The sequence below is a fragment of the Fopius arisanus genome, unplaced genomic scaffold, assembly GCF_000806365.1.
Source record: "Fopius arisanus strain USDA-PBARC FA_bdor unplaced genomic scaffold, ASM80636v1 scaffold00034, whole genome shotgun sequence".
Lineage (NCBI taxonomy): Eukaryota > Metazoa > Arthropoda > Insecta > Hymenoptera > Braconidae > Fopius > Fopius arisanus.
In genome coordinates, this window is record NW_011887773.1 from 962,504 (window position 1) to 975,639 (window position 13,136).

Below are 13,136 nucleotides of genomic sequence, written 5' to 3' on the forward strand. Positions count from 1 at the left end.
CTCGGTCGAGCTGTCACCCCCCATTCCAACGTTTAATTAGCGAAAACATTCAATTGAATTATTCTACTTAATTACGCAATAAGAGAGATATCCCCTGGAACGAAGCCCACGGATTCCAGTTTCCAGTTTATTTATCTCCCAGTGTACCAACGAGTAAAAATTAAGCCATTGAAAAAAAAGGGGGAATATTCGACGTATTTAGCGCAAGTATTCGCGTTAATGAAATAATTCAACGGGGGATTGCACTGGAGTTAAAAATTTTAATAGAATTGAGCACGAGAACGCTAATGGCGATTTTCAGCGTAATCCAATACTATTCTTCCAGGGAGTTTTCGATTGAATTAACGCCGTTTAAGGTAATTACCGGTATTTAGCAATAAAGCGAAATAACCTTTCCCCGCAAGAGTAAAATACCGCCGGGAGAGCGGTCCGGCTTGGAGAAAATTAAAGCAATTCAGAGGATGGCGTAAGGTAGTTACAACATTGTTGGGGCAACTCTAGTGTACTAGAGAGTAGAATGGGTTTACACACTCTGCACTTTAAACTGTTTCACTGTGACCAGGGGAAAAGGGGGAGTTTAACCTTACAGGGTTTAATCGAATCTGTGAATACGCGAATTGAAACACTAATTAATGCATCCGAGCAATCTCACTTCGGACTTTCAAACTATAATTGCAATGAAAATACATCTGTGTTATTAAATAATTTTATAATTATTATTGTGAGCTTTGGATATTTCAGTAAATTTAATTGGATGGCTTTGTGAGATGATTTTTATTTGTGAAATTCCTGTTTTATTAAGGATTCCGTTGAATTGGAATAAAAATGGCTCCATGATTATTTAATAATTTACTATTATTATTGTTGTTGTTATTATTATTATTGTCGTTGTTGTTGTTGTCATTATTTTTGTTGAAGAAACCCGGGTAAAAAAAATTGTAATCGAAATAGTTTTTCCAAATTTTCAAAAAATTTCTGGAAAACTTTTCAAAAATTCGTTTTGAAAATTTTTTTTATAATTTTCTAGAAATTTTTGCGAATATAATTTTTTCTTTTAATTATACTGTTTTATAAAATTATAAAAAAAAAAATCCTATTTAAATTTATTATTTATTATTTTTTTTTTGTTTTTTCCTAAATTTTTCAGAATCTTTCCAAAAAATAAAATTATTTTGATTTCTGATTTTTTGGTGTTTCATAAAAAAAATTTTCTGAAAAGTTTTCCAGAAATTTTTGGAAAATTCGATTACAATTTTTTTTTACCCGGCAATAAATAGGTTAACTCAACTTTTTGAATAATTAAGAAAAATCAAAATAAGCAATATATCAATTAAATGCTAAATTAGATTGAATGTAACAATAATATAATGCCAAATTCGATGATAAAGAGAGCGAAAGATTTTCTCGATTTGTGTGAAATTTGTTCAGATCCAAGCAAATTGACACTATTCATAAAATTTTTCAATAATTCCACAACATTTCAATGCTTTTAAATTGAATGCCCAAAAGTTCCTGTAACTATTTTGCAAAAATCATTAAAAAAGAAATAAATAAAAATTATGATAAAAAAACAGAGAAATATCGATAATTCTTCATGAAATGAATTTTCTCATGAGGAAAAACGGATGAAAAAAGAAATGATGAGTAATTTCCTACCACTGAATTCCATTCAGCACAACATACTCAATTACCGCGAATGGGGGGAAGCAGATGGGGTAAAAAAAAAAATAACCAATTGGATTTCCGTTGATCGAAGTATCCATTATCTGAGACGTGGGTGGCTATTCAATCTGCAGTTATCAGAAGCGACTAAGAAAGGTCGCGATGTGGAATGGTCTGAAACGAGGTTATACTAGTAGTAAGAAGTCAACCGGAAGATGAGAAAGACAGGAAAGAGGAAGGGGGCGTTGATATAATGAGAGAAATAAAGAGGGAAAGGTAGGGTGGGAGGGGGTGGATACAGAATGACTTTTAGTCAAGAAAGTGTTGGAGGAATGGCAAGAGGTTTGAGAAATTCCGGGTTCTGCATTTGAGACTTCTTCTTGGCAAAGTTTTGGGGTGTGAGGGTGCCACATCCACCCACTTTCCACCTCCCATTCCACTGTTTCCTCCACTTCTTACGATCTTTTCCTTCTCTCTGCCCTCTACTCTCCGACCGTAATAACGTTATGACGCGATGAAAGTTTAATACCGTTCGCCCGGAAATTTAATATCTCCCCCCCCCCCTCCCCCTCACCCCCCCAACTTCTTTATCCATTCCTTCTTTGTTCACTATCTTTCTTAGGTATTCTCTCAGCCTTGCGTCCTATTTTTCTTCGTTATCCTGTGATGAAAAATTATTGGATGGAGGAGTGATGAATACGGATCCTGTGAAAATGTCAAATTTTTTCGACAAAATCCGCTCGAATGCCTCTTTCAAACATTTTTTATTCCTCTGGCAGTAATTTATTCCGTCAGGGGAATTATGTATCAAATTGAAATATCGTATCGATTTTTTATATATTATTTAATACGACCGTGCCATCTGGATTGATGGTTTCGATAAAAATAATTTTTTTCATTGTTCAACGATGTAATAAGTTTAATATAAACAAATATTATTGAAACCGAACAAATTAGAATTTTACCTAGATTAAATGACGCGCATTATTAAGGACATTTAACCGATACCGACAATCTTCAATACAGTCTACATTTTTTTATATAATAACTAGGAGTATGAACCATACGTACGTCACATTTTCGATCCCCCGATCCATCCATATTAGTGAGATAATAATTAGTGAAAAGATCCGTCGGTAATACAGGATATGCACTCAATATAAAATCATTGAAAAAATTAATTCATTTAATTGACAGTATGGGGAATATTTTGCCGGCGAGAAAAATAAGGGGGTAGCCGATACAATACGCGAGAGATTTGTGATTGATTTTCAAAAAGATCTGAAAAAAGTGGCCGCCATGACGATTGTAAAATATTGACAACGATGCTCTTACAGCTGAGCAATGTCGGCAAGGTAGATGACGATGAAACAGGGATTGCGTTACTACAGTGGTCAATCATACGCCAGTGTTTACAAACATTTTCCATATTTCTTCATAATTCGAACCGGAAAGTCTGCCACGAGGCTCATAAATTAACGGACAAAATTATTTATATCGTGAATGATTTATTTGAATTTTTCTAATTTGATTGTCCGACACGGTTGCTCACTTGAACAGTTAAACATCCTTAATACTTTATTTTTCCATTTTTGACTGCTTTTTTAGAGACCCCCACTTGGAAGTCTATCAATCGACAAATTGCTAAATACTTCATTAACCAATTTATGTTTATTTAAACATTAAGAAATGTTTAAAAATACGAATAGAAATATTTTTAATGGCTATATGTTTTACTTCAGGTATCCATATTACCCCCACCTCCTCTGAATAAATGTTTCTCATTTATATTCTTTGTAAATAGAATAATTAAAAAATTATTCCAATCCAATCGATTCAAATTGAATAAATTCGAAAGTAATTAAGATTTATTTTAACCTCGTCATCATTTATCATTAGTTCATTATTTATCAAAGTAATTAGTTATTGATTCTAACTTCAATCTTCCAAACACTTTATCTAATTATGCAGTAACAAATCTTGAAAAATGATTTTCATTTCATCATTTTCATAATTGCTAACAAAAAGTTTCTCGTAAATCTTCGACATTCCAGAACTGAATAAATAATTGCCTGAGGCTACACTAAATTAATTTATTCCGGCATTCAACCATTGGATTCCAGGAGAAATGAAATTCTGAAGGAAATTATTTAAAATGCTGTTTCAGGCGACTCAATAAAAGAGAAAGTGGAAGACTTTTTGTATTTATGTGGTAGTATTGAAAGACATCATGACGAACTTGAGTTAAAAATTGTTTGAATACATTACATTTATATATTTTTTCCACTCGACATTTCTCCTTTATCCCAAATGAATTTGAAGAAAGAGAGTAAAAAAACCCAAGAGGCTTCTCTTTACTTTCAAAGCTCCTTAACTAAAAGGTGAAAATACGAGTCCCCCTTTTTCGCAATACACACGTGTTTGACTTTGTAGGAGGGAAAAGCTGGAGTATAAGTAACAAGAGCTTTTCTTCCCTCTATTTTACTTTCATTTTTTATTTTTTGGCTTCACACTCCTTTTCTTACATTATCACGCGTCACAGGCGTTGTTTTTCATTGAATTTACTCACCCCCCATTTTAAACAATGTCAAAACAGTCGGTAAACTCACGAATAACTCACATCATAAACAACACAAATAAAAATAGCAGAGAGAATAAAACGGGAAAAATATACGGAGAGTTGAAAATTGAAAATTCGAATATTTAGAGACAAAGCAAAACTAATCGGAAACCTAGTCCGATGTCATGAAACCATTAAATCACAATTGTTCTCCAGCTTTTTTTTCTTTATCCTGTCTGTCTAATTATAGTGGTTTGTCTATAGAAAATGAATGTTCTATTTTCATTCCGCCATTTCAATTTTGTCAAATTGGATAGTAATTTTTTAAATATGTTTTTCTCAACAATGGGGTAAAGCTACAATATTCAACAATATGTATGCTAATTGCAATTATTGCATTTGATTATGTAGTCCGCTCATAAAAAATCGCTCATAATGCACCATAAATCAAATTTATTTATTACTTAAATTTTTTTTTTCAGTTCGTACGTTTTCTTTCTGGGGGTGATCTTGCAATGCTTATCAATATTTGTTGTTATAATCTTCCCATATTAACAGTATTAACTGCTAATTGCAAGGAATCAGTATCTGACCCAATGGGACCATAAAAAATAGTTGATAACGTACCATCAGATGAATTCTTTTATCACTTTAATGTTTTTCTTTTGAGTACAATGTATTCTCTTTCCTGACGAATTTTTTATTTTCAATAATGGGATGAGAGTGAATGAAAAAGCAGTGGATACCGGTAATACCCTGACTCGGGTTGTATATCATTCCGGTTTAATGCCATTGGCGATTGGGTGGTTGCAGCGGTCGGAAGCGGAAGTTGAGAGAGGGAGATGTGGGGGATGAAAAGCTGCTGTGAACTACCACACTATTCAGACCACTACCACTGCGATTACCCCCGACTGCAATGGCCCCCAACGATCTGACTCTTCGTTAATGCCCCAACCACTCCAGTTCACCTTTTTTTTTTTACCTCCACACAACTTTTTCTAGTGATTACTCGAGGAGAGGGACTGGGCGACATCCGCTGGAGTGAAACTTTTGGTCTTCCTCCAATAAAAGTTGGCACATGCTGCCAATTGATAAATGTCGGGATGATTCTGCTGCCAATGCCTTGATATCTACTGATGGAGACTCCAGCTACCAATGACTTTTGGGGGTTTAAATTTTGGTGGATTGGTGGATTGATTATGGTAGGACGTGATCAATGGTCCTAGAGTATGTGGGTAATTGAGTATTGGGCAGAATGGAGACGCTGGAGAAGACAAGGACAAGAAAAATTTTATCTGGATAGAAGTAGATTCTGAAGAATTTGTTAGTGAATGTTTAATTACCTTTCTTCAACTTATCGGTTGAAGTTGGTGAATCAGCACTAGCATGAATTGGTGGTCCCGGTGCTGGTAGAATAGTGGAAGATACAACTGGTGTACAGGAGGCAACCGGACTAGCCGCTGCTGCTGGCAACAAAAGTTTCCTCTTGTGGTTGCACAGCTTTGTCATCTCTCGTGTCTTCCCTTGATCCGGACTCCAAGGTCTCGTTGCAACCTGAAAAAAATAAACAGTGCAATTGAATTGTTTTATTCTCCATTTTATCCCACTTATCCATTACCACTATTTAAGTTCATTTATTGCATAATAATCTCATGTTTGTCAGACTTTTTTATTTTTCAGTTTAAATCGTTATTCGTCATCTATTTCACCCTCTCACCCGCCCAAAAATCTAATTATTAACTTCAAATTTGAACGAGATTTTCCATTGGAAAAACACTTAATTGAACGATTAGCTGCGGAGATATTTTTAGTGCAAAATGATTTTGTGGAATATCTCAGAATGAACAAGATCTAATTCGTTTTCTTATCTGAAAATTTTAGTCTAATACATTCTTAATATGTACAACATTCAACATTCTTAACAGATCCGACCTAATAAGAAAAACCATATCGTAAAAACCATTCGGAAGATCATCATCAATTTATTGATAGCAAAAAATTATACCCATACATTTCAATAACTCATAACTGCGCATAACTGCGGTCGCCTGCTCGTTCTCATCATGTTTTTTTAATCACCCGAGTAATGAGCCACGCAAATTTAAACCCAAATTTTAATATATTTTAGACTAATAAGATTGAATTTAAAGAGCAGATCACCTTCGATACATAGTCTATGCGGGCCTTAATATATTTATTTAAAGTATATATTTTTTTGTTCGTGTACAACCCCGAGAGGAAATGTAACCGTTGTTTTTCCGGGTCATCGATTTCCTCAACGATCGGGGGTAACAGTGGGCAGTCAGCTAGCGATTTATGAAATGCGATAATTCGCAGTGAGGTGTATTCACCATTGCCATTGGGGAAGGGAAAGAAGAGGGGAAATGAGAAAGAGCCAATAACAACAGTCAGTAATTGAGAAAGGATCGTGACCGGTAAAGGAATCCCTCCGACGGCAACTCGTGAATCTCATGATCGAACCTCGACCGGTCCTTGATCCTTCAGACTGATTTTCTGTCCCTTTTATTCCTCTCAATGGACTAAGGTATTACTTTCCTTTTGGAACCGATCAACATCACGGGTGGCAATTTACGATTATATCGTCGCACGTTAACACGAACCAACGGGTGCCAATACATGTGGAGTGGTGGAGGTACATGAGTGGTCAGACATTGAGTATGTAAACAAAAAAATGTTTATGTAAATTACCCTTCGGAAATTGAATTTTGCGATTCCAAATCGAATTTCAATGCGACTTAAAACGCCATTGCGTCCGAAATCGGTGGTCATTACAATTACATAAAAGTCATTTACGACTTTCCAATCGATCTTCGATATTCCGCCGATAATTACCCTCACGTAATGATCATTTGTGACGACTGCTATTATATATTAATCCAATTATCGGTGTATATTACTTTCAACGAATGTGAAGTCGATTTTTCCTCAGGCGATTTTTCTGGCGTTTGATTATATTCAAGTTTAAATCGGTGAGGAGAAATGTTAATCAACTGCTCTATTTATTGAATATTATCACTCCACTAATGACATAATATTCAAGCCCCGGTCTTCTTTAGATCTAATGGTTTTTTTTTCAATTTTTTTTGCTAGAATCCGCAGGAAAAACTAGATTTTTAAGACATAGCTTGTGTTTATGGGAATACTAATGGCGTGTGGAAACAGGAATAAGGAAAAATAAGAGTGTGTGTTTGGCCGCCATTTTGACAATTTCTAAATATTGTCCAATGGACAATGGAAAACAAGGATATTTTATTTTACAATGGAACTCTCTCGATTCTCATTCTCCTCTCTGACCTAATTAATTATATTTTATCACAATATTAAAAAATGATTAAATTATGACTTTTCTTTCCGTCCTAAAATTTGAACTTTTCATGCAGATTACTGGCCGTAATGAGTACCCCCGTAAGAGGAAATTATTGCAATAACATCCATGGAATTCTGGGGATTCTAGTGAAAAAGAATTACTAGATGTGGGGGAAGCTGGGCCTTAAACCATAATTTGATCTACACTTCGTTAACTTTAATTTATTTCTAGCTTTACAACCCCCTAGTCGGTGGTTTTACGTCTATCTTTATTGTGTGCCGGTATTAACATTGAGTGTAGAAACCAGACAGTAATTCACCGGTCATTACTCCAACAATTCCAAACTATCGTCGGACCCAACGATTTTTACGCGTATCAGAATGAAGACATGACATCTCATACAGTGTAAACAAAGTCCTTCAAGTACCGTAAAATATAAAAGAATAAATTGCGTATGATTATAAGCTCTGATGATCTTTCAGGCTACATTTTTAGATGGGCATCATCGGATGGATGATTTCTGAGATATTTGATTGATTGAACAATAGATTCCTCGATAGTTCCTCAACTGTTCATCGGATTTCAATTTTGTTTTTCAAAATACACATCTTGATACGTAAAATGCTCTCTATCCAAATAAACTTAAATATCATATTATTATTATTATTATTATTATTATATAATTAGAATATATTATTAATATTACTCCGCTCTAGAAAAAGTTGTCGGGATATTAGCATCAATGTGGCATGTCATAATTAACGCAAAAATTAATAAAAAAAAAATTTCGATACTAATTGCTATTTTATGGCTAAACTTAAATAAATAAATAAACTTTTATGTGAGTTTTAACACTAACTGACTTAATCCTCACTACCATGGAACATTTTTTCAGAAAATCATTTATTTATGATTTGAAAATAATAAATAGAGATTCTATGAACGATCACCATATCGAGGTGATTCAATAAATTAAGTCGTTTGGAATTTCATTATTTTTTCTTAATGATTCACGTCTCGAACAAGTGAATACTCTCTTCAACAATCATTGCTTTGAATAAAAATCATAGCTTCTGTCAGACTGATTGTTTACTGTTCTTTGCAACCGATTTTACCTAACAAATGCATGGAGACGCGATAATTAAATAAAAAATTTAGTAGGACGAGATTCTGGAGTCGAAGAGAAGAGATTATTTATGAATAAATAAATTTATCAATAAATGAAGATGAATTTTTCTGTTACTGTCATATGGTGATTCTCAAACAATTAAAAAAATGTTACTAATGCAAGTGATTGTTAATAACAATATCCATCATCGAATGGGCTTAAAATTCTAATTTCCTCCGCTTCAGGGATTTTTTTAGACTAAAGTTATTATTTTGTTAAGAAATAAAAACAAAAATCTTTTAACGCATTATTAATAATAATTGATAATAATTGCAGAATTTTCAAAAGTAGCTCATAATTTCGGATAGTCATTTGGTGATCCCTCAAAGACATTCGTCAAACCTATAACCGCCATACCAATTTAAATAAAAATTTATCCATATTACCCCGGACTCTCGCCATTACACATAATTGTCATTCATCCTCGAACATGCGCCGAAAATCATTAATTCAACAATAGTAACACACCTGAACGTCGCATTGCAGATTAAATACCTGAATACCCACAATCATTACGTGACACTAATTACACAGCATTGAATGCAACGGGTGTACACGGTACAATGGATCTCAATGCCAGAAATTTCATAATTGAATCGACATTGGTTTTCACTCTGTTATGCGCTACATTTGAACAAGCCTTTGGTTGTTTAACTATTAGCAACGAGATGCAATAGTGATCAATGCACGAGCAACTTGCACATCGTTAAGAATGATAAGCCGCACTGACAACTGACAAATTGTCCAATGAGTAATTGAGTAATTGTCGTGTTTTCACTTAACTAGTTAAATCGATGGAATCGATATGCAATGCGGGTCTATCGCCGTAAATCAAAAGTGAATTGATTATTCGAATTCGGAAGAAATCAGGAATTAATTCTAGTTTTCGTAAATTCTGTGATGAATTCACAGCATTTTTCACGATTAAAATGGTAAATTCACTTGATGATGTGAAATATCTTTGGTGTAATGTTATCCTCACGAAACAATAAATCTGGGTGAATTAAATCCCACCTCGTTAGCCGTGAAAACACGTCGTCATATCTCCCAACAATGTCACCATATGTATTACTCCCTCCGCAAAAAAAAGTAAAAGTTATTTCAACTCATGCCATAAATTCTAACGAATAAAGTGTTTACTCTCGTACAAAACCGCATAAAGTGGAAATGTAACCTTGATTATCGTAGCACATGTCATGAACATTTATTATCCAAATTTTTCTTTATATTTGGTTAAATTATTTTGAAATAGCGTGAAAGATAGTTTGGCAATAATATCCCGGAAACTACGACAGATGGAATTTCTTCCTTCACATTTTTTGTATCAATTATCAATTTGTTCTGGAAAAAAAGTTGTAACAGAAAATAATATCGATATCTCCCTTTAATTAAAATTTAATTTAAAAAAGTACTTCTTCCAAGTATTTTTTTTTTACTTTCATTACCTTAAAACTAATGAATAATTACATTCTCTTTTTCAATCATTGAACTTTCTCTCAGCAGAAATAATAATTGGGGTTGAGAGATCTTTACACTTGATAGACAATAGTATATTACACAACAAGTGCGTTATGGGTTTTCTGGCTTGTGGGAAATTGGTAAAACTTGGACATCTATGGAATTAAATAATAGACAGAACTAAAAAAAGAAGACAAAACCGAATAACTGACTAAATAAAAAATTCAATTTTTTTGTCTAGATTTTATCAAGTGTTTCAAAGGTAAAGAAATATACAGATATTGTCCGGAAGCGATTTTTAGTTATTTTTAGTTGCAATTCATCGCAACTGAAAAATCGGGTTGGAATTTCGTTAGTTGAGATAGCGAAAAAAATTGACGGGAGGAAAATGAAAAAATGAGTAAAAAAGGGGAAAACAAATTGTTACGTGAACATTGGAAGCGAAGAATGGACGTCGAGAAGCCGTCAATTTGTTCTGATCGAAAAAGCCGCAGGGGATAAAGCCCAGGTTGAAGTGAGACAGGTATAAAGTACCACAGGAACATCACCAATGTGCGGTGACGTTCGTTTTTCATGAAGGCGATCTAATTAAATTCCCCGGAACAGAATTGTGGTTGTATGTGTTGAGGGTTGGGTTTATATTCACCCCTAACCAATAGAAATTCACGGTGAAACCACTCAATACAAAGGTTTAAACAAAGAGATAAAAAGTCACCAGATGAGTGAATTTTTAGATGATTTTCATAGTCAATTCTCTCTGCGTGATAGACGATAAGACGATCCCTCTCAATCTAGTAGTTTTTTTTTTCTCTATAGAATCCCCGGAATCCACTAGGGTTCAATGTGATATTTTTATTTTACGATGACACCAATTACAGCCGCTAATCCTTATCATTCTATTTGAATTGCGATCGTCGATAATTGTTGTTAATTTGGTCTCGGAGAAGAATAACAATCGTGGGAGTTCAATCCTATCTATAAAAGGTGATACACCAAAATTAAGTTGGGCGAGAGTAAGATTGGCTAACTTCATGCGTAAGACTTTTCACTCGTAACCCTATTTCTCATTGGTCAATTGGCTACGTCATCATCAACACCACGGAATCAAACGGCGCGCTGAGCGCGCGTTCGGTCTCGTTACGTAAAAAGAAAATATTTTTCTTGCGACTCCATATCCTACAATATATAGTAAATTAATTGCATCTCGCAAAATAAACACGGATTATCAATTATAGGAACGTAACACACATTCAACACCTAATTACTCACATGTCAAACATTCTGAGCTTTCGTTTAGTCTAACTACTCGATTTTTTAATCACACCGTGTTCGTACACAATTAGTATCCCCGTAATTAATTGGTTTAATTAATTATCACGCTAAAATCTAGTGGATCATTCTCAGGATTCTAGGGGAAAAATATGAAGAAGGCCGGATCCCAATCAATTTTACGATCCACCTGTCACATCTTTTTTATAGACGAGTTGATTGGCAAGAAATCGCATCCGCATGTCCGAAAAAGAAATTTATAAAAATTAAATCCTCAAATGGTTAAAGTGTTTTGTATTTATTTTTATTCATTTCGTGTCGCTCCACTTTCTTCCATTTCTTATTTGAAACATGAAAGCGACAGGCAGTGTTCATCGTCCGAGAGTATTTCTCCAATTCCTCGTGAAAAAAGTCACGTCGGTGTAGAAATTTATGAAATGATGATATTATAAATCCCCAAGAAATCGATGTCCGTCTCCCGTCATTTCTAATCGGAAAAACTAATTTTTCATAAATAATAGTAGTGAAATAGTATTTTTCACGCCTAGGACGGAAAAAGTGAATCAGAAACAGTCATAATGATAATGAGGCTATTTTCTATCGTTGTAATCGAATTCGCGTTTTTATCCGAGTGCAGCAAGGTTAGAAACCCGTTTTACCGGCCGCCATGGCATAAACGTCTTTTATAATAAATTTATTGTAAATTAATACTAATGTTTAGGTGTAAATAAAAAATTTTGAATTTTTGTAACAAGTCAATCTTCACCAGCACCAATCCTCGAAATTCAAATAACCGATCTTGAAACTATTGATTATTTCCAATATCTTTTAAAACAATTTCTTTTGCCAATTTCGGGAGGAAAATTGAGTTTTTCGTGCAGATACAGCGGAAAAAAAATTCCCACTGCGTAAATTTAATTTCAACTCCTATTTCTCTCTACATCCGCGTTTATTCTCTCATCACTTGTATTTCAGGGACGTCTCTCCGAACGCAGACTGCAGAGTACAATGAAAAAATAATAAAAATAAAAAAAGAGAAATACAGAGGGAGAATGAAAAAAGGTGTTCGTCCGGATTGCGCTGGGCGTATTTTCCATTCTCCTGGTCCTCGGTTAACCATTTTGCCGGCTCTACATTTTCACGGGATGATAGAGAAACTTTGAATGGAGAGAGGAGAGAGACCAATTGGATGAGAAACCAATTAATTTAACCCCTGTTTTAATTTTACGGACGATGGCTCTTTTCATCCGTTCTTCTCTTCACTGATTTCACGCATTTTTCATTGTTTACATGTCGAATGAATGTAAATATAAATATGACTGTTCAGTTAGTTTTGCGAGTCACCAGTATAAAATTTAATAATTAAGTTTACTAAGTTCATTTTTTGTCAAAACACTAATTCTTCAGCCAACAGGACAAAGAAAATCTCCCTTCAATCTCTCAAGAATGTCTTTCGGCAATATTTTCAGAATTACAGGAGATGGCGTTGGAACCAACGGTGACAATAATGCCAACACACAAATAAATCGTGTCTTAATCGCTGACACTATACCTCGGTAAATGAAATGTACACGGAGAAAAAATTCCATTGAAAATTAGTAAGAACCTTCCCTAAAAATCAGTGTACTCCATCAATGAGAAATTGAAATGCTGCTGACTCATTTTTTCGGAAGGGTCACATGAGAAACTGG

The 13,136-nt window shown here is 34.2% G+C and overlaps 1 protein-coding gene across 4 annotated transcripts in view; it reads right to left on the reverse strand.

Annotated features, from left to right (window-relative positions):
* Positions 1-13,136, reverse strand: part of LOC105266006 (uncharacterized) — a 250,214-nt gene that overhangs the window by 19,809 nt on the left and 217,269 nt on the right. For all 4 annotated transcript variants that reach the window (XM_011303877.1, XM_011303879.1, XM_011303878.1 and 1 more), the window contains one exon: positions 5,566-5,776. In XM_011303877.1, the coding sequence (XP_011302179.1) occupies positions 5,566-5,776 (211 nt within the window). The remainder of the gene's footprint in view (positions 1-5,565; positions 5,777-13,136) is intronic.